Source organism: Bos indicus, chromosome 3 (assembly GCF_029378745.1).
Source record: "Bos indicus isolate NIAB-ARS_2022 breed Sahiwal x Tharparkar chromosome 3, NIAB-ARS_B.indTharparkar_mat_pri_1.0, whole genome shotgun sequence".
In the NCBI taxonomy this organism is placed as follows: Eukaryota; Metazoa; Chordata; class Mammalia; order Artiodactyla; family Bovidae; genus Bos; species Bos indicus.
Window position 1 is genome coordinate 113,163,436 of NC_091762.1, and position 22,483 is coordinate 113,185,918.

At 50.2% G+C, this 22,483-nt stretch overlaps 1 protein-coding gene across 1 annotated transcript in view; it reads left to right on the plus strand.

Moving 5' to 3' along the window:
- The window catches only part of INPP5D (inositol polyphosphate-5-phosphatase D), a 137,398-nt gene that overhangs the window by 109,889 nt on the left and 5,026 nt on the right, over positions 1–22,483 (plus strand). The window contains exons 18-25 of the mRNA XM_019957928.2: positions 1,868–1,949; positions 4,510–4,599; positions 6,829–6,942; positions 8,268–8,350; positions 11,475–11,562; positions 16,810–16,959; positions 19,074–19,170; positions 19,768–20,034. Coding sequence (XP_019813487.2) covers positions 1,868–1,949; positions 4,510–4,599; positions 6,829–6,942; positions 8,268–8,350; positions 11,475–11,562; positions 16,810–16,959; positions 19,074–19,170; positions 19,768–20,034 — 971 coding nt within the window. The remainder of the gene's footprint in view (positions 1–1,867; positions 1,950–4,509; positions 4,600–6,828; positions 6,943–8,267; positions 8,351–11,474; positions 11,563–16,809; positions 16,960–19,073; positions 19,171–19,767; positions 20,035–22,483) is intronic.

Below are 22,483 nucleotides of genomic sequence, written 5' to 3' on the forward strand. Positions count from 1 at the left end.
GAATCCAGAAATAGAGGCGGTGAAAAGAGAACATTCTTGAAAGAAAAATGGCAAAAAAGAAAAAAGTAATTGAAGGAGGTGTCAGGGATAGGCTCTTTTAGGATGAGAAATATTATGTTTGCAGGCATGGCGCTAGTAGTAAAGAACCAGCCTGCCAACGCAGGAGATGTAAGAGATGTGGGTTTGATCCCTCAGTCGAGAAAATCCCCTGGAGAAGGAAATGACAGCCCACTCCAGTATTCTTGCCTGGAGAATCCCATGGACAGAGAAGCCTGGCGGGCTATGGTACATAGGGTTGCAAAAAGTCGGACACAACTGAGTGACTTAGCACGCAGAGGAGAAAGAGCTAGAACTTGAAAGGGGATATTCATTAAGGAGGGTTGTTACTGCCAGTTTGCATTATCAGTCACAACCAAGAGACATCCTGCTCATGGTGTATCTTGGAGAGTGCTTGTCATAGTACATATTGTTTGAATGATTATGTAGGTGGATGGCTCGATGGATGGATGGATGGGTAAGTAGGTGAGGGATGGATGTGTAAGTGGATGGGTAGGTAAGCGGATGGATGGACGTGTGAATGAGTGCCTGGATAGATGGTGAATGAATGAGTGCAGGGGGACGGATAGCTAGAGTGTGTTATTAAAGTAAATTGTTGGAGAAAATAAGCAGAGATTGGATTGAAAATCAGAAAGAGGGGTTCATTTGAGTCCAAAAAAAGTAAGAGAATATAAAGCAACAAGACAGCCTGAAATAGTGAGGAGGATAGGTAAGGGAGCACAGCCAGGCGAACCTCATTAAAGAAGGGGTGTAGGTGTCTGAAACTGTGGGTCGTGACCTTGGAGCCAGGACTTAAGGCAGGTGGAAAGAGTTGAAAACCGCTTCTGGGGAAATTCTATAAAGAACCAGCAGCAGACGAACCCAAGGATTACACATGCCATGAGTTAATCTCTTCTTTTATGATTTCTTTTAAAAGTAGCATGCATTTTTTTTATAATAGTAACTTGGACAAGGAGCTTTAGGGGACATTACTATTTAATGAAATATTCAAATATTAATAGTCCATGGGTCACATTCTGGATTATAGCAGAGTCAACAAGATTCCTATTATTCAAAAAGTTTCTAAATCACTTAATGGAAGCCAACTTGCAAGTAAATATAAATGTAATCAAATGTTTGAGGTGCTGTGATAGCAGCGGGTGTGGAATAATGTTGGGGGCATAAAATAGAGATGGAAAATGGTTATGTCACTCATGATTCTAGAGGTGTTGCTATCTGCTCTTTCTTCTGAACCTTTGCTTTTGGCCTGGTAATGCTCACTAAAAATAGGAATAGCAGACGTTCATGATTCATTCTTAATCTCAGAGTAAAAGCCTTAAATATTGTAAGGGGTAGTTTAGGTTTTGCTTTGTTTTGCAACTACTATATCAGACTGAAGCAATTCCCTTCTATTCTTTAATATATATACTTAATCTTGAATGGATATGAAATTTTGGATTCTTTTTCTTTATTTATGGATGCAATATGATTTTCTTCCTTTACTCTGTTAATGTAGTGAATTACAGTGAATGATTTTTCATATTAAAATATCTTTGCAATTCTGGAATAAATCCAATTTGGTAATGGTATATTATCTTTTAAAATATATTGCTAGATTTGATTTGCTAATACTGTAAGTATTTTGTATTTATGTTCATGAAAGAGATTGGCCTGAATTTTTATATCTTATAATATAATGGTCTTGTCAATTTTTTTACCTCCCGGCTCTGCTAGCATTAAATCAATCATCTATCTATATCTGTATGTAGCTAGCTAGCTAACTAGCTATCTATTACATGGCATCTCACACAGCCTTGACTTTGACTTGCAGATGAAGTACAATTTGCCCTCCTGGTGTGACCGAGTCCTCTGGAAGTCTTACCCCCTGGTACACGTGGTATGTCAGTCCTACGGTGAGTAGCAAGTTAAGAGGTCACACTTTCCTAAGTTAAAGGGCTGCAGTCCATCCATCTGCCTAAACTTGGCATTCAAAGCAAGCCTATCATGGAGGTCTTTAGAAAGAAGGAGGGAGACTGGTCTGGAATTGGCATAGATGAGCTGGGAAGACACAGCTGCCTCCCCCGTCCCGCCCAGGGTCTGGGCCATGTCCGGAACGGGAGGAAAGCCAGGCCTCACCTAGGAGCTGCACGGTCTTCCAGGAAGGGCCAAATTTGAACATGAAGGTGAAGAGGTCGGGCGTTTTGCTGACGATATTTCATGGCATGCTGAAGAGGGTTTAGTGAGTAGTAAGTGGGCAGGAAATTGGGAAAATAAAGGGGGTGAATGTCCCGACTCAGGAAGTGGGGGTAAACTTTGAGCTTGGGTCTCCGGATGGTAACGTCAATAGTATGTATCAGTTATCTCTGGCTGCGTAACATCTATCTGAAAATCCACTCCCAGCCTGCAGGCTGGTTCAGGCTGCTGCTGCCTGGGTCCGGAGATTCCTGGCAGCCAGTCCCAGCTGTGGAAGCGCTTGCTTAACATTCACTAATGTCCTCTTGGCCCAAGGAAGTCACGTGGCCAAGCCCAGAATGACCGCGGCAGGCGGAACCCACAGGGCACACAGTCACAGGGAGGCCACCTCCCAGGTTTCACGCAGTTGCCCTAGTGCTAATGCTGTCATGCTCAGCACACATCTAAACTATGTTTTAATATTTATTTATTTGTGCTGGGTCTTAGTTGCAACACACGGGCTCTCTGATGTGGTTGCTGTGTGCCGGACTTTTAGTTTCAGCCTGTGGGATCTAGTTCCCTGACCTAGGATCTAACCTGGGCCCCAGAATTGCAAGCTCAGAGTCTCAGGCACTGAATCACCAGGGAAGTCCCCCTTATCTAAAATATTTTAAAGAACAATTAAAAAACCTGCTTGTCCACCCTTTAGCTGCTCTTCTGTTTCCACTACAAATCTGTGGCCCCACACTTGGCCTGACTGCCCCCCTTCCCTCATCTCCTGCTTCACACAACACGGGACCCTCACTGACTTCTTCCTGCCAATGGCCAAGCGTGTTTAGATGGGGTGCCACCTCCCTCTTCCATTCTGTCTCAGTATAACGGGGTGCCCTCCTCCTGGCCTAGCTAAGCTTCTCACTCGAGCCCTTTGTTGCATGCCCTCCTTCTCCCCTAGTCCCAGTCTCCCCACCATCTTGCTTCTCCTTGCTTCTCTTTCTCCATCCATCTCCTTGTTGTTTCAAGTTGTCTTTTTGGGAAAGAAAAATGATTTCTCTATGTATTTATTTTTTTAATTTCTATTTGGCTGTCCTGGGTCTTGGTTGCCATGCACGGGCTTTCTCTGGTTGCTGTGTGAAGAAGCTCGTCTTTGTTGCCATCCTTGGGCGTCTCATTCCAGTGGCTTCTCTTGCCATGGCACACTGGCTCTCGGCGCACGGGCCTCAGGAGTTGTGGCACAGGGGCCCGGTAGTTGCGGCTCTTGGCCTTTAGTTGCCTGAGGCATGTGGCATCTTCCCGGACCAGGGATCGAACCCGTGTACCCTGCATTGGCAGGTAGATGCCTATCCACCGTACCTCCAGGGAAGTTCTCAAAAGTTGTCTTTCTGATGGTTGTTTGCCAGTGAGCTTTTTTTCCCTTGTTTATTGGACAATCTATTATATTTCTCTTGAATTTTCTGCCCATTCCCTTTGATTGTTGGAGGGGTGGTATATTAATCTCTTTTTCTTTTTCTGCTGATTTGTAAATGCTTTACTGAGAAGGGTATATCTCGGCTCATTGTTTTCTCCCGTGCTGCGTGTCCTTTTGCCCGGTAATGCTGGCCTTGCCCCATCACTGGCCTGTCATCCTCATCTCTTCTCAGCCTTCATGTCTTCCCTCTGAAGCTCAGACATCCTTGTGGCTTCTGCTACCACCTAACATCGTGACTCCAGAGCAGAAGATAAAATCTCCAGCCCTGAGTATTCAGCCAAACATCTCCATGTAACTCTATCACATGCACTTGGAACTCTAGACTTCTAGACCCTCTGCTCTTTCTGTTATCCCCTCTAAACGTACTCCGCTGCCTTCCCTTCTCATCTGAGTGCCAGGCTCCTTAAAAGAATCCTCTGTACTGTTTCTACACTTCCATCACCTCCGTGCTCTCCAGAGGCATTGTGGGTTGGGGGACAGTGATGAGATCCCCATCCCACTCTGTGCCGTGAGCTCCTCATCAAGGCAGCAAAAGGCTTAGACCAGAAAAAACCCCACAGTTCACACACAACAATCTATATATTTTAAAACTCACAAGTCTTTAGGGAAAAAAAAAAAACTATTACGGGTATATTTAGCCACGGAGGAGAGGGTCACAGGCTTTCACGGAGACTTTCAGGCATGGTTGTGGAAGGTAATGGAGCAGCCATATGAAACCATCAAACTTGTGGTGGCTTCCATACGCATCAGTTGATTTCTGCTATGCGTTGGCCATCCTTGGCTCGACCAGAAGGATCCCTCTTCCCCTGCTCAGAAATTCCTTCCCTCCCCTGCAGGTAGCACCAGTGACATCATGACCAGTGACCACAGCCCTGTTTTTGCCACATTTGAGGCAGGAGTCACCTCCCAGTTTGTCTCCAAGAACGGTAAGTAGTGGTAGGGGTGGTGGTGCTGTCTGTCTGTCTCTTCTCTGTGCAGACAGGAGGACTGGGCGCTTGTCTTCTGATTGCAGCAATCAATTGTCTGCATTAGATAAATGTTCATCCTTCCGGGTAAGCCCGCAGTCCGCACATCGGCTCCCTTCATGTCCAAACCACACCATGATTTCAGTCCAGAGCATGTTCTTTCTCTCTTTGGCAAGCGTGCCAGCTTCTTAAAGCCTCAGTTTTAATACAGTCTTTAAAATTGGGAAAAATAAGTGATTCCCAAGGTGCAGCATAGGTGTCATCAAAGATGATTCTGGGTGGGACATGGATGAACACTTATTAGTAATGCATTTATTTTAATATGCTTTAAATGTGATGTTTCTGTGTAAGGCAAGCAACACTGGTTTTCCATTTAGTCTTGTGATGCACTCTTATATGTAAATACATTTATTTAAGGCTTTAAAGTGAGTCTATTTAAAGGAAATGTTAAGTCAATATTAGGACAGGTGCGTGGTAGGCAGTAAAAATTGTGAAGATAGGATGCAGATGATAGCGTTTGAGGAAATACTGGAGTAAATAATACTCTATAATCTGCGGGTAATTTTGCAAATAATCCAGCTTAGCCGTGGTTGCCAGCCTCATCCAAGCAGAGGCCTGGGTGTTGTCTGCAGCGTGTCCCGCCCTGGGCCTGGGTGACCAGAGAGCCATGCTGTCACCTGCTCCGCCCACTCCCCACTTCCATGATCAGCAGACAGGGAGGGCTCATTTAGGAGGGCCGAGTGCAAGGCCTAACACAGGTTGGAAAAGCCTGGTTTGCTCCTCGTCCTTCATGTCAATGGGGCTGGAACCCTGTCTTCCTGAGACACTCTTGCCCAAGGGCTGTTGATCTGACATCCATGGCCCCGGCAATGTGACCTCCGCTCTCCACGCAAGCCTTGACCCACCATCCTGTCTCCGTCCTAGCTCTGGCCTCTGTGCCTTTCCAGAATCTTCCACCTCTTGCTGGCTCCCACCCCTCTCTCTGTTCTCTGAGTTCCTGCAGCATTGATAAAGCAGCCCATACATCACACGCCCAGCGAGGACCCTCTTCCCATCCCCAGAGTCAGCCCTGCTCTCCGTCCACTGCAACTCAGCACACAGTAGATGTTCACAAACACCGATGGCCGGGATTAACATCTACCTAAGCGGAGCATGGCCTTGGTGCTGGGTGTTTAAAAAAAAAAGAGGAAAGCTAAGTGAAATAAGACAGAGAAACGAGTCGAAGATATACATATGGTATCAATTACATGTGGGGTCTTTATTAAAAAATACCAGTTTCATTATACAGTACAGTGGTGGTTGCCAGGAGCTAGTGAAGTTGATTGAGAGGGGAGGAGAGGTGAGTCAAAGGTTACAGATTTCCGGTTATAAGATGAAGTTCCAGGGCTCTAATATTCCACATGATGACTATAGATAATAATACAGCATTGTATACTTAAAATCTGCCGAGAGTAGGTCCTAAGTGTTCTTACCAAAACACACAAACAAACAATTAATGATGTGAGATGATGGATGTTATTATCTTAATCTTGGAAATCATTTCACAGTGTTTGCGTGTATCAGCTCAACCTGTTGTTCACTTTAAGTATACACAATTATATTTGCCACTTGGTCTTCAATCAAGGGGAGAAGGAAAGAAAAGCAGGAAGGAGGGGAAGGATAGAGGGATGGGGGGTGTCCTTGCTCTCAGGAGGCTCAGAGTTTGTACAGAAGGGCGGGACACTGTTCACAGTTGGCCTCAGGACGCTCGCAGAAGCATCATCTAAAGGAAGACCACACCTGCAGATTACCTGGGTGCCAGTGAGGAAGGAATGGGAGGAGCCGTGCCTGGAAGGAAGAGCAGGCCTGCCTCCCCATGTGAACTTAGGAACAAGATAGGTTTGGGCATCCACCAGCCCTCTTTGCCGGAACCCCTGGAGAGGCCACGGCGTTAAGGGCGTCACCTGGGGCCCACACAGCTTTGGTGGCAAAGCTGAGCGTAGAACTCTTCCCTCTGCCCTGCACCAGCTTGGACTCATCAGAGAGGCTGTTACCGGCGTGGGTGGTGGGATTTCAGGGGACACACTCCCTCCACTTAGACCTTGGACGCAAGGAGGGAGCTCGGTGTTACAGGGGAGGAGGGGGGCTGGATCGAAGCGCTCTGTCTCCAGACACACTGTGGAACCGAACCTCTGCTCTCCTCTATTCCAGGCCCCGGGACCACTGACAGCCAAGGGCAGATCGAGTTTCTCGGGTGCTACGCCACACTGAAGACCAAGTCCCAGACCAAATTCTACCTGGAGTTCCACTCCAGCTGCTTGGAGAGTACGTGCTCGCTCAACTAACTGCCTTTTGGGGGGGCACAGGCAGGGCCCCTTCACCAATGCCTGGTCCCTGGTGACGCTTCTCTTCTGTCTCTGGGAAGGCTTTCCTGATGGGCCTTGGTGGGGACAGGGTCAGAGAGTGGGGCTGCGGGTGGACAGTGTAAGAGGAGACCCGGTTACTGCGGGGCCCCCAGTGACCTGCGATGCTGCTGCTCCAGGGTCGGGGTGGTCCCTGGGGCACAGACGTACCAGGTGGGCAGCGGGGCAACTGGATCCTCTGCCTGCCCCTCTGGGCGGAGTTTGGCCCACTCCTGGGTCCCCCAAGCCGGGGCTCTGGAATGACCAGAGAGTCCTGGGCAAAGGTCCAGAGCTCATGGAGGCCAGCGCCAGGATGGAGCAGCTGCTGGTCATCACCTGTTCTTCCCCAGGGTCGCCTCCTCTTTCTTGCATCACAGACAATCTTTCTCAGCTGGTCTGAGCATCTGAAAGCGAGCTAGAGATGGACAGCCTCCCGTCAGCCAGGAGCGGTTCGCACACAGCTAGGTTTAGGAGATAGTCTTTCTAGGGGGCGTTTCTAGGCATACTGTCTAAAGCCGTGCCACGGTGAGGCGGTCTGTGCGGTTTCTAGCTCTTCTTGCAGAGATGGCCCGGAGTGGGAAGTGGGGAGTCAGCCCCACAACAGCAGGCCCTGTGTCACGGGGTGACAGATGCTTCCAGAAACTGGGAACAAGACATGGGCCACCTGCTGCAGTGCCATCCCACCTCCCTTCCTCCGCAGACTCCGCCTGGGCTCCCCTCCTGGTGACAGATCCGCCTTCTCCCTGAAGTCTCCCCGGGTCCCAGTTCACCGAGCAAGGGCATAGCACTTCCAAAAATGACTAGGATTTTTGTGCGGGTGTTTTTAATAAACTATCGAGACATTTGCATACATTTCTATGGAAACAGAATGTTAGGAAGCTTAAATTAGCATTTCAAAAGGCTGTTATCTTGAGTGGCGTGGGACGAGCCAGAGCCGTCCTGTTTCCTAATCTCCTCCTCGCCTATGATGTGATGAGTCCTCCATTGCCTGGTTTGTGGCAAAGAGGAGCCGAGAGGGAGGGGAATCTCTGAGTGTCTTAAAAATAATTAGACCGTGTTGGCAAATGACCATCCCCTGAACCAAAACAGAATCTCCAGCAAGCTCTGCTCCTCAACGATGCTGTGGCCCCAACAGATAAAGAGGAGGGTGGGTGTCCTCCCTGGTCCTGCTGGAGCGACCCCAGCAGTCTTCTCTGTCTGGTTCTTGTGCTGTTCTTCTGAAAACCTGCCTTCTTGTCCCCCCGACAGGTTTTGTCAAGAGTCAGGAAGGAGAAAATGAAGAAGGAAGCGAAGGGGAGTTGGTGGTGAAGTTTGGCGAGACCCTCCCAAAGGTAACTCAAGAACAGAGACGATTTTGTATTCACCGGCCAGAGGTGCTGGCCAGTGGCAGAGCTCCGGCCGGGCAGAAGCAGCTGCCTCTCTTTCACGGTGGTTTATGACGCTCCTCCCAGCAGTGGTTAAACGTGGGCCTGCACCTCTTGTTGTTGTTCAGTTGCTCAGTCGTGTCTGACTCTTTGCAACCCCATGAACTGCAGCACGCCAGGCCTCCCTGTCCTTCACTATCTCCTGGAGTTTGCTCAAACTCATGTCCATTCAGTTGGTGATGCCATCCAACCATCTTGTCCTCCGTCATCCCCTTCTCCTCCTGCCTTCAATCTTTCCCAGCATCAGAGTCTTTTCTAATGAGTCAGCTCCCTGTATCAGGTAGCCAAAGTATTGGAGCTTCAGCTTCAGCATCAGTCCTTCCAGTGAATATTCAGGACTGATTTCCTTTAGGATGACTGGTTGGGTCTCTTTGCAGTCCAAGGGACTCTCAAGAGTCTTTTCCAACACCACAGTTCAAAAGCATCAATTCTGCGGTGCTCAGCCTCCTTTATGGCCCAACTCTCACCACACCTAGTGGGCCCAGTATTCCTAGATGGATTTCAGTTCCCCTGATAGATCATGGAAGGGGTCTAGAGGCTGTGTCATCTGACCACGTGATTTTACAGAGAGAGGAAAGGAGGCAGGTCCCAGAGAGGCTTGTTCATGGTCACACGGCTGCAATGACAGACCCAGGACCCACAAGCCAAGGCCCCAGTTCCCCTGCGGTGTCCTTCTGTTCAGCCCTGGATTGGAAGATCACACGAAGGAGTAGACAGAGGTGTGTTGGCTCTGGATGTGCAGAGAACCTGACCTGTCCTTGGCCCCCAACAAGCAGAGGGTGGAATTGCAGGCAACCTTAGTAGGAACACGTTTGTCTTTATTACAGAAAACTGGCACCCAGCACTGCTTTTGTGATGTTACGTTGATGATGGACATGTTTGGTGTTCACTCTGGAGACACGTGGAATAGGACCCTGCTTCTTTATCAATTAACAAGGGAAGGGACATAGAGGAAGTGTCCAGGGCCGGGCAGGTTTTTCACACAGGGCAGGGGTCTCAGGCCCTGCTGGAAGATTCCCTGGAATGTGATGCCCTAAGTGAGTTTTAAAGGACGGCCTCAGGCTAGTGTGGGCAAGCAGGTCTCAGGGGCCTGGGCTCCCCGCACTGGCCTTAACTGTTGATCGGAACCGACCTGTGGACCACACATGAAAAGACCTATGTCTGAGTCCCGAAGTCTTCTAGTCTGGGTAGACTTCAGATTGGGGTCCTCCAAAAGGCTGGGGCTTCCCAGGTGGCCCTAGTGGTAAAGAATCCACCTGCCAACGCAGGGGACACAGGAGACCTGGGTTTGATCCCTGGGTCCGGAAGATCCCCTGCAGGAGGAAATGGCAACCCACTCCAGTATTCTTGCCTGGAGAATCCCATGGACAGAGGAGCCTGGCGGGCTACAGTCCACGGGGTCGCAGAGTCAGACACCACCGAGCACGCATGCTCGCTGAGTGCAAGCGGCTGGGGCGGGGCTGACAGAAATCCCCATCTGGCGCTGTTTTCAGGACCCAAGACCCGGTGGCCCTGGGCTCCAAGGCAATGTCCCAGCTCAGCCCCCCACTGCCCCACCTGACCCTCTCCCGCTGCCCCTGGGAAGCACCTGGACAGCGCGTTTCTTACTTCCGTGAAGTCGGGAACGATGCCAGCATCCCAATCCCCACGTCCCTGCAGCGGCCCGCTCCTGGCCCTCCCCGCCCCACTGCTGCCTCTCGGGGGGCTCCATCCCTCCCTACTGGCCGAGGGGTCTTTCTGGAATGCCCATCTGCTCCTGGCCCCGCTTCCTGCATCCGGTGGGGTTCCTGATGTCAACTCCTCAGCCTGGTTCCTGGCCCTCTCCTCGCTCTCGGTCTCTTCTGCTCCCCCAGCATCTCAGGGGCTCCCCTCTGTCACCCCCCATCTCCTCACCCTCTGCAACCCCGCCGAGGCACCTGACGAGGCTCCTCGCCCCCCACGAGGTGCCATGTCCCTCGCAGACCTTCTGTGTTCAGATTCCACCTCCCGTCCCCCTTCTGCCCAGTGATGGTGGTGGCAGGGGGGCTCCTCTTCCTGCCTCAGCAGCACCCCAGCCCCATGGCTGACTTGGAGCCAGTGGTCTCTGCACATCGGTGAACCGAGTTCTGGGGACAGCACTGGAGCCTCAAGAATGGCCCAGAGCTCCCACTGCCATGTCCAGTCACCTGTTCTGGAGCTTTCTGAATAGAGTCCATCCTGTCAGTTGGCATGGACCCAGAGGCCCACACTAGGGGATCTCTCGGTGTCTGTGGAGGGGAGGGAAGGGGGCAGCCTGTGAGGGTTTTATTAGGGCTTCTGTGTTGGGGTCCACACGAGGAACAGCCCTCAGCTGGGAGGAAGTCACAAGCGGTAGCCGGCAGGAGCAGGCGGCCTTGCAAAGCCCCTCCCTGTGCCTGTGGACCAGCCCTGCCCCATGCTCCCGGCACTGCTGCATGCCCCCACCCACACCAGCAGGGACTCAGGGACAGGCTGGAACTTGGGGTCTGTGCCTGCCACTTGCTGAGTCGCCCTCCAGCAACTCACAGGACCCTGCAGGCCCATCGGGAGGCTCTCCTGCAGGTGGACACAGGTTCCTCCTTCCCAGATGGAAGGCAGATCCTGCGGCGCCTCCTTCAATGCAGCCTCCATCCCAGGACGGGGGGCCAAGGGGAGGGCTGAGCTCTTGTTGGGAGCGGGGTGTGTTCAGACATCTGAATATCAGCCTGGCCCCGTCCCTCCCCCCACCCCTTGATTGTGGGGTGTGCAGGTGGGGGAAGGGAAGGGAGGTGGTGCAGGTGAAGGCATGTTTGGGGTCAGGCTCTCTCGCCAGGGCCCCGGGTGCAGTGTGACGGGGGTGGGGGGTCAGAAAGGAAGTTAACCCCACCATGTTGGGCAGGGTGGACATACGGGTTCCTCCCTGCTCTCTTGGACAGGAAAAGCAGATATTTGAATTTAAAAAGAACATCTCCCCATACATTCCCCTCTGTCTGGGCTGGCTCCCCCAAGCCTGTCCCCTACCTGTCCGAGCTAACCCATGCTGTTCTCTCTGCAGCTAAAGCCCATCATCTCTGACCCTGAGTACCTGCTGGACCAGCATATCCTGATCAGCATCAAGTCCTCCGACAGCGACGAATCCTACGGTAAGGAGGTGCTATAGGTACCATACCTGTGATCGAGGCCACTCACGTCAGGGAGAGGAGCTATCTCCTTCACAAAAAACCACCTGCTGCCCATCCTGGTCCTGCCAGAGGAACAGTTACCAGGAAGTCATCCTGCCGACCCATCGGGCTCCCGAGAGGGACGCACAGCCCCTCTCATCCATGGAGCCTCTCCCGTGTCAGATTCCATGCCAGGCACTTGAAATATCACGACTGATGTTGACACGACCCTGTGAAGCGGGCACTATCCTCTCCATTAGTCAGTGAGCGAACTGAGGCTCAGAGAGGTAAAGTGAGTCACATGGGTGGTAACTGGCTGAGCCCTCATCTGAACCCGGGTCCACCTGGCACTGCTCAATGCCCAGCACAGACTAGTTTGAGAAGGCCTGTGGCCCCAACAACTGTCCTCCTAGAGAGACATCATCTTCTGTTAAGATCTTCAGCCTGCCCCTGGCTCCAGCATGGTGTTAGCTTTGCCCTTGAACTTCGTATGTATAGTGCAGCTAGAGCATGGAATGAGGGGGCAGGTAGTCAGAGAGAGGCTGGAGGCAAGGAGCCAGATTGGCAGCTCCACACAAGCCAGGTTAGGGGTAAATACCACATCCTGGGGATAGCAGGAAGCCACTAAAGAGTCAAGCAAGATGATAACATGGTCAGCTTTGCAACTTAGAGTTTGCAGTGATCAACTTGATGGATGTCAATCCTAAAGGAAATCAACCCTGAATATTCATTGGAAGGACTGATGCAGAAGCTGAAACTCCAATACTTTGGCCACCTGATGTGAAGAGCCGACTCATTGGAAAAGACCCTGATGCTGGGAAAGATTGAGGGCAGGAGGAGAAGGGGGTGACAGAGGATGAGATGATTGGATGGCATCACTGATTCAATGGACATGGGTTTGAGTAAGATCCGGGAGATGGCGAAGGACAGGGAAGCCTAGTGAGCTGCAGTCCACGGGGTCGCAGAGAGTCGGTCACAACTGAGCGACTGAACGACAACAACAACACGTGGTGGATGAGGCAGCCAGAATGAAAGTGGTGACGGCAAAAAAAAGAGAGTTTAAAACTGAGAGGTACTGAGAAGGGCCACTGTTTGACCACGGGAATCCGGGGAAGAGGCTGGAGGATGGCCCTGCACTCATGGTTTTAGTAGCTGAGCAGATGTTTCCATTTCCTGAACTGGGTCAGCTGTGGGGAGGAGCAGGTGAAGCAGACTCAGCCAGGGAAGTGGGAGGAAAATGGAAGACTGGGGTCATGGACGCCGTCAGAGCTGCTCAAGAGGAGCGGGTGGTTATGACAGCAAATGTGGCCGAGAGATCCAGCCAAGTAAAGACTTGCGTCCTGCAGACCAAGAGCCCCGGGGATCATCTCTGGACTTGGGAGAACCGTGTGCAGTGAGGGAGTGAGTGGGGTGAGGAAGCGGAGGGCGTGAGGCCCACCAGCATGTGCAGTGGGGTCCAGGGCGGGTGTCTGCTTCCAATGGAAGGAATCTGCAGGTGGTCAATGCTGATCGGGGGAAGCCAGGAAGCAGAAAGGCTGCAGACAGGAAGGGTGCCCACATGTGTCTGTTGCCCACTCTGCAGGCTCTACCCAGAGCCCTGGGATTTAGGTGCCATCACCACCCCCACTGCAGAGGTGAGGAAATGAAGTGACGTGTCCAAGGTCACCCAGCCACTGCTGCGTGACCTTGGACTTGAACCCAGATAGCGCAGCTCCAGAATCTTGCCCTCCACTCCCTCCCACCACAGCACTGGAAAAGAGGTCCCTGAGCCAGGGCAGGGGCGGGTAGAGCCTGAGGAGTGTGATGGAGCAAAGAAAAAGGATCCACATGGTGCCGGAGCGTCAGGAGGTTTGCCAGCAGGAAACGGGCATGCGGGTCTGAGGCTCCATCTTCCTGCCAAACACTGAGGTCCTCGTTTGTTTCTTTCTCTTGGTGTTCATGCTGACAAATAGCACATCATACTGATGTGCTCAGACGCTCAGTCACGTCCGACTCTTTGCGACTCCGTGGACTGTAGCCCATCAGGCTCCTCTGTCCAAGGGATTCTCCAGGCAAGAATACTGGAGTGGGTTGCCATTTCCCCCTCCAGGGGATTATCCCCACCCAGGGTTCGAACCCGTGTCTCTTATGTCTCCTGCATTGGCAGGTGGATTCTTTTTTTTTTTTTTTAACTTTACATAATTGTATTAGTTTTGCCAAATATCAAAATGAATCCGCCACAGGTATATATGTGTTCCCCATCCTGAACCCTCCTCCCTCCTCCCTCCCAATACCATCCCTCTGAGTCGCCCCAGTGCACTAGCCCCAAGCATCCAGTATCGTGCATGGAACCTGGACTGGCATCTCGTTTCATACATGATATTTTACATGTTTCAATGCCATTCTCCCAAATCTTCCCACCCTCTCCCTCTCCCATAGAGTCCATAAGACTGTTCTATACATCAGTGTCTCTTTTGCTGTCTCGTACACAGGGTTATTGTTACCATTTTTCTAAATTCCATATATATGCGTTATTATACTGTATTGATGTTTTTCCTTCTGGCTTACTTCACTCTGTATAATAGGCTCCAGTTTCATCCACCTCATTAGAACTGATTCAAATGTATTCTTTTTAATGGCTGAGTAATACTCCATTGTGTATATGTACCACAGCTTTCTTATCCATTCATCTGCTGATGGACATCTAGGTTGCTTCCATGTCCTGGCTATTATAAACAGTGCTGCGATGAACATTGGGGTACACGTGTCTCTTTCCCTTCTGGTTTCCTCAGTGTGTATGCCCAGCAGTGGGATTGCTGGATCATAAGGCAGTTCTATTTCCAGTTTTTTAAGGAATCTCCACACTGTTCTCCATAGTGGCTGTACTAGTTTGCATTCCCACCACCAGTGTAAGAGGGTTCCCTTTTCTCTACACCCTCTCCAGCATTTATTGCTTATAGACTTTTGGATTGCAGCCATTCTGACTGGTGTGAAATGGTACCTCATAGTGGTTTTGATTTGCATTTCTCTGATAATGAGTGATGTTGAGCATCTTTTCATGTGTTTGTTAGCCCTCTGTATGTCTTCTTTGGAGAAATGTCTATTTAGTTCTTTGGCCCATTTTTTGATTGGGTCATTTATTTTTCTGGAGTTGAGCTGCAAGAGTTGCTTGTATATTTTTGAGATTAGTTGTTTGTCAGTTGCTTCATTTGCTATTATTTTCTCCCATTCTGAAGGCTGTCTTTTCACCTTGCTAATAGTTTCCTTTGATGTGCAGGCAGGTGGATTCTTAACCTCCTGGAAGACCCATCATACTAATAACTAGGGAAAAAATCATTCAGCAGTCTCGTTATTTATTTGCTTTCACACTCCAGCGTTCATCCATAGGCACATAGATTTCTACATGAATAATTACCACAGAGACACCCGTTATCGTCTGCTTTCCTCACCTAGTGTCAGATAAGACACATTTTCCATGATCCTCCAACCCAGCCTTCATGACGGTTGCCTCTAATGGTTTCATAATATTCCATGAACTTACTATATCTTCATTTTTTGGTCATCTTTCAATCTTTTTATATCCTCATTGTTAAAACTGTTCCTTACTACCACTGTTGAGGCTCAGCTGATTATTTTTGTTAGTGTTATCAATAATGCTCAAATGGAGCTCTTTGTGGACGTTTTTATTTTTTATTAAACTACAGTTGGTTTACAATGTGTTAGTTTCTGGTGTACAGCAAGTTGATGCAGATATGTATTATATATCGTGTCATGTTGTTTTCCATTATGATTTATTATAGGAGATTGAATGTATCTCCCTGTGTTATACAGTAGGACTCTACTATTTATTTTATATGTAGTGGTCTTATCTGCTGATCCCAAACCCCTAGTTTATCCCCCCCATGCTTCCTTTCCACTTGGGTAAGCAGGAGTTTGTTTTCTATGTCTGCAAGTCTGCTTCTGTTCTGTAAATATGCTGAACAACACTTAGATTCCATATGTAAGTGGTATCGTATGATATTTGTCTCTGACTTACTTCACTCAGTATGAGAAGCTCTAGGCCCATCCCTGCTGCCTCAAATGGCATTATTTCTTTTTCTTGCAGCTAATATGCCATTGTGTATGTACACCACATTCACCTGTTAGTGGACATTTACGTTGCTTCTATGTCGTGGCTACTGTAAATAGTGCTACTATGAACACAGAGGTGAATGTATCTTTTTGAATTAGAGTTTTCTCCTTTTCTCCAGATATATGAGCAGGAATGGGATTGCTTCTATTTTTAGTTTGTTTGTTTTTTTTTTTGTAAGGAAATGCCATACTGTTTTCTACAGCGGCCGCACCTATTCACATTCCCACCAAGAGTGGACGAGGGTTGCCTTTTCTTCTTTGTGGACATTTTTCAATCTCCTTTGGCTACATTGATCCTTTTGGATCATCTCTTTAGGACAAGCTCCCATGTTTCCTGGCTAAAGCAATGTGTACATGTGTTTCTGATTCTTGGCCCTTGTCATCAAACTGATGGCTGTGAAGGCTCCTTCTTGCCTTGTTGACCTTCTCATGTCCAGGTGTACGGGTCTTCCCAGATCCTTACTGGCACTGTTCTTTGCTTCCTTCTTTTGCTAGTTTCATGTCTGTGAGAGAGTCCCTTAAGTGCTGCCTTAATTTGCATTTTTGATGACTCAGAAGACTGAACTGGTTTCCATTTAGAGTAATGAAATTAACCAGCTACATTTCTCTTTTTGTAGAAAATGTCTGTGGGGTACTCTGCCCATTACTCTGCTGGAGATTTGATTTTTGAGGCGTTCAGATAAAATATCCTCTCTGAAGCTGGCTGCAGCGAATGGCCTCAGTCAGTCCTCTTCCCATTTTTTAAAAATTCTTCTATGCAGAAGTTTTAAACTCTTATATCCTCTTATCTGTCAGCCTTGTTTTGTCATTTCTCACACTGCTTCAAACCTTGGGAGGTTATCCTTCTCTCCAGCAATCAAATTAGTATTTAATTCTGGTTTTCTGCTGGATTTTCTATGATTTAATTTCTTGCATCCACTAATCTGCATGGAGTTCACTGAAGGTTTGAGCTGTTTTCCCCAAATTGCTGAGCAGTTGTTCTGAAAGGTTAGTCCCATAATCCCTGCCTTGGCCACTGCAGCTCTGAGAGGGGGACTAAATCTCCAGGACAAATGCATGGTGTTTCTCCAGTGAAATGAGGGGGTCTTGACCTGACTACTGTCCCCCGCACCTCCTCAGGCGAGGGCTGCATCGCTCTACGGTTAGAAGCCACGGAAACTCAGCTCCCCATCTACACACCTCTCACCCACCACGGAGAGATGACCGGTCACTTCCGGGGGAACATTAAGCTGCAGACTTCCCAGGGCAAGATGAGGGAGAAGCTCTACGGTAAGTGGACATGCCCCCTCCTCTGCTCCCTCCTCGGCACCGCTGGGCGGGGAATAGGCATGGAATATTCTGTCTGCTGAGGCCTCAAGACGAAAATCCAGCCTTGGAAGGGGCCTCAGAGACAATCTGGCCCAACCCTCCATAGGTTCAAGAATTTCCCTACAGAACCGCAACTGTCCACAGCCTCAGATCACCCTTCCCCGACCCCAGTCAACTCACATCTCTAAAGAGGTGAAGCGTGTGGCTTTCCCAGGTCCTCTGCTCTCCTGTGAGCCTTCCGGGCCTTGTAACTCAACACCTCCACCGGGAGGACCAGCGTTGTGCACAGACCTGCTGATTACTCACAGTCTCTTTCCTGGCTGAGGGGCGAGGGAGATTGAAACCACGGCTGCAGTTGAGATTAGAATTTCCCACGTGGCCCCTGTTCTTCCTTGTGGCCATGTGGTGCGCACTCATATATACACACACGCCCGTGTATGTGTCTACAGCTTGCCCTCCTGGTACCCACCCTGGGCATCTTGGTATCACCTACCCTTGGTATCACCTTCATGCACCGTGTGCACCTGGAAGCCCCACTCTCATCCTGAGCACATTTCTTTGGCCCTTCCTGATCCTAGTCGCAGCCACCCTCCGTGGCCTTCTCTTGCCAGGCAGAGTCCCCTAGCACTTCTTTGAACTTGAACTCAATCTTATTCTCCCCCTAATTTGCCACTTGCTTACTTTGGCTGGCCATCTGCTGCTGCTGCTGCTAAGTCGCTTCAGTCGTGTCCGACTCTGTGCGACTCCATAGACAGCAGCCCACCAGGCTCCTGCACAGTAAGTGTGTACCTGATTCATCTCGAAACCACCACCCGCCCCCCACTCCAGTCTGTAGAAAAACTATCTTCCACGAAACCGGTCGCTAGTGCCAAAAAAGCTGGGGGCTGCTGCATTAGGCAAGTTCAGACGTCGCATCTCGGAGAGGAGAACTGTCACAGCTTCACTGTGAGACTACTGAAATGTGGTCAAGAGACCTAGTAACATAAAGAGAACACAAGGAAGATGCGAATTTGTAATTTTCTCTGAACCCTGCATACATTTTTTGAAACCTGGAAATTAATATGTGTCCTCAATAGTTTCCATCCCATTAAAACCTCCCTGCTTGAAATAATAAATGATTTGAGAGGCACAGAGCTGCTCAAACTATGTTAATCAAGTCTGTCTTCCTTCTCAGACAATAGATCTTTCCCTTTTCCTCTTCGCTTTAATTCTTCCTCAAAAGTGCTCAAATAACAGTGTCTAAAATGAGTCAGGCTTTCATTTTATACTTGATGCATGAAACGATCATCTATTAAATGCCACCTCATTTCTCTGTCACAATAGCTCCGAGAGCAAGGTCTTGTCCTTGGTTGATAGATAGGGAAACTAAGGCACAGAGAGGTTAAGTGTTTGGCTGAAGGTCACAAGCTGAGCCAAGTGGCTGGTCCAGGGTGAAAGTGCAGGTTCAGCCCCTGCTAAGCATCCGTAAGTTTGTAAACGTGATGGGGTCCTGCCGCTCACATGAACAGCGAGACAGCAGGATTCGTGCATGTGAACAGTCTGGCAGCCCCTGGTCGTGGAAGGCTCTGGGCATCGAGGGTGCAGCCTCCTGTGCGTGTGCCTCCTGGCTCTGCCTTTGGGAGCTGCTTTCTCTTGCAGGATCTGGACCTGAGGGGGACCTGGTACCCCTGCAGCCACAACCAGAGTCGGTTATGAAGATGGGGTCCCAGTTCCCCATTTAGCTTGTGAACAGGCTGGCTCTGGGCACTGAGTGCTCTTGCAGCACTACCTTGTTGTATTTCTTTTATTCAGATTTGCCAAAAAATAGCTGCCTGCATTGTCCCTCGCTGACACCACCGAGCTGGAGATGTTGCAGGAAATGACAACTCTGGGTCATACATGCCCACTCTCCCAGCCCTGGAGCTGTGCAGGCATAACTGATCGACCACCAAACACACACGAGGTCTCAGAATCTGCCCTCAGGCAGCCAGTATTCACTCTCCAGCTTCAGCACGCCAGTGGACACCTCTGAGCCATCCTGGCCCAAACCCTGGGGGCTGCCCCTCACAAGGTCTTTCCCGGCCCCTTTCTTGCAGACTTTGTGAAGACGGAGCGGGATGAATCCAGTGGACCCAAGTCCCTGAAAAGCCTTACCAGCCATGACCCCATGAAGCAGTGGGAACCTGCCAACAGGTAGATTGGGGGCCTGGAGAGTGGGTAAGAGCCAGGACTTCACTGCAAACTAGCCTGGCTTTACAGACCCAGGACGGGGAGTGGGGAAGTGGAAGAGAGAGAAAGCAAGGACTCACAGGGAAAGAAAGTGCCAGCCACAAGAGGCCTGTCCTGCTTCCAGCTCCGAGGCTTCTGACTGCAAACCCCAGGCCCAGGGGAGGTTGGTGTGAATGCGACAAGGCCAGGGAGATTCTTCTGCATTGCAAAGTTCAGTTCAGCCAACACTGAGTACCTCCATGTGTCAGGTTCTAGAGAAACCAAGGCATGTTAAGTGCAGTCCCTGCCTTGGGAAGGCATAGCCTACTAGAAAGACGCCCACTCCAGGAGGAAGCAGCTACAGAGATGATCGCACAGGACGGGTGTCGTATTTCCTGAGGACCAAGGACATTAGCAGATGTGGCTCCAGAGCTAAAAGCCCCAGCCTGTTCTAAGGGGGAAAGTCACCGGGGTTGGGGAGAGCCTGAGGAGCCCCGACGGACACCAAAAGACACTGTCCTCAGACCAGTGCTGCCCCAGAGGAGCTGTGAGGTGTAACTGTGTCCCCCCTTCCCCCCGCAGGGTCCCTCCATGCAGTAGCTCCAGTATCACAGAAATCATCAACCCCAGCTACATGGGGGTGGGGAACTTTGGGCACTTGAAGCAGACCCTGTCCCCCGACCAGCAGCCCACCGCCTGGAGCTACGACCCGCCACTCAAGGACTCCACCCTGGGGCCTGGAAGGGGAGAGAGCCCCCCGACGCCACCCTCCCAACCACCCGTATCGCCCAAGAAGTTTACATCGTCAACAGCAACCCGGGGTCCCTGCCTCAGGACACAGGAGTCAAGGTGAGTGTCCTCTCACCATGACCTCACCCTTCCCTGGCTTTTCACAGCCAGGAAGCCTGGGCCTCGAATAGAAGGGTGGGGATGTGTGTCCCACTTTGGTCACTGACTCACCCTCAGGGCCTAGAACACAGGAGTTTCTTGAGAAATGCAGGTGGAATCTCCAGTTGCTACCCTATTGGTGTTTTTTTAATATTCATTTACTTGGCTGTGCCAGGTCTTAGCTGCGGCACACTGGATCTTTGGTTGTGGCATGCAAACTTAGTGGGATCTAGTCCCCTGACCTGGGCTCGAACCTCGGCTCCCTATACTGGGAGTGTGGAGTCTTGGCCACTGGACTACCAGGGAAGTCCCCGGAAAGTTTTTTTAAAACATGGAGAAAAAAATTTAAACATACTGCCAAAGAAAAACACAGTCCTGTAAAAACAACCTTCATTGAAAAATACGGTTCTATAAGCAGTAAATGCCTGTCAACCTCCCACTCCCGGGAGGGCCCTGCAGAACAGAGACGGGAATCTCCATGTAGGAGTCCCTCCCCAGCTCCCAGTTCCTCAGTCTCCTGTCAACCACGGTGTTTCCTGGTCTCAGGTGCAACTGTCCCTTCTGTCCTGTTGAGACCAATTCAAACAAGCAGCAGCTGGGACTGGGAATTCCCAAGAGGAGGAGAGCAGTCAGGCCACAGAGGGAGAAGGGGGTTTGGCCGTGAAACTTCGGGAAAAACCCAGTGGTTAGAGAAGGCTAGCCTGCATCTAGAATTGGTCCAGGCAGCACATGCCCGGAGGTTGGGAGCCTGGGAGGAGCCCACACAGCCGCTGCCTTGAGCAAGCAAACCCACACGTTTGCCAGGCTCCAGAGCCCTCCAGGTTTCCCGTAACCACAGGGTGTCGGAAATTAAAAGTGCAGACCTTAACTAACAATGACTGAAGATGTGCAGAGTATCGTCAGCATAGGCTTCCTTTGGGGGCTGCCGGTACCGTTTATGATGTCTTTGGGGGGGCCACTCTGGGTCTGTCTTCCCCTCTCTTAAGGTCCCACGTTCCTCTTGGCATTTTCTGTCGTGAATTCAGAGTCAGGGAAGAGCGTGCTATAGAACATGTCTCCTCTCATCTCCTGCCACTCCCAACACTCTCACCGGGCCTGGCTGGAGTTTCCTCTGGCTTGGAGGGCAGTTTATAACTCTCTTAAGTTTTGTTCTCTTAAAAAAAAGAAACTGGGCAGAAGAATGGAAGGATGGAAGGGACAGAAGGAGGGAGGATGGGACCGGACAGGGCAGGCTCAGCTTTGTCTCTGTACCTCTAGTTTTCAGACTTTGTTGATAACATCATGGACTCTAGTCTTTCCGTAAGAAAACCAGAAGGAGAAGCAGCCGAGGTTCCTCTCCGGGAAAAATGAGAACAAAAGCCATGGTATGGCGGGTCCTGAGGCGCCTCTTTGGCAAAGGTCCTCTCTTTGGCAACCCCAGGAAACAGAGTTAGGAACAACCAGAGTGAACAGGGGGATTGTTCAAGTGAAATGTTAAGTTCCCAAAGCAAATGTCTCTTTGTGCTAACCTAAACACAGCACAAGTTCAAGTTCAAGCACACATCTGGGCACACGGTGGCCAGCAGTTCCCTCCTGTTTTATAGGTGACAGCTTCAGAAAGGGGGACATCGTAGATACAGGGTGGGGTGGGTGCTTCTCAGCAATTGGTACTTCTCAGCAAAGAGGTGACTGGAGGCAAGACGCTGGGGGCTCCCATGCCTGCCTGCAGTCCTCTTGCTGCTCCTGAGCCCCAACTCAGCCTGAGAGATGGTTATGGGAAAGGGGGTGTCCCAGTCCTCCCAACACTGCACAGCAACCAAGCAGAATGACCAGCTGTCCCAGTCTGCCCAGCACTGTCCCCTTCTTTTGCACCAGGAATCCCACATCCCAAGAAACACCTCAAGTCCTGGGCAAACCCGGACAACTGGTCACCCTGGACCGAAGTCATGTGGTTAGAAAGGGGGCTTTCCTTGAGAGTCACAGACTTAGAAAATGAACTTATGGTTGCCAGAGGGAAGGGACAGTTAGAGAATTTGGGGTGGACACGAACACACTGCTACATTCAAAATGGATAACCAACAAGGACCTACAGTATGGCACAGGGAACTCTGCTCAATGTTATGTGGCAGCCTGGTTGGGAAAGGAGTTTCAGGGAGAATGGATACATATGTATGTATAGCTAAGTCCCTTTGCTGTCCACCTGAAACTTTCACAGCATTGTTAATCAGCTATATCCCAATACAAAATAAAAAGTTTAAACAGAAAAAAAGAGAGAAAGAAGGCTCTTCTCAGACCTTGCTTGGTGCTTTGCTCCTTTAGAAAAGAACAGACTCCGGATTTGAGGAGTGAAGTCATTTGGCCCCAAGAACCCACTCTGTACCCTGGGGATGGGCTGGCTGATTCCACAGCTGTGGCTACTATGGGAGCTGCT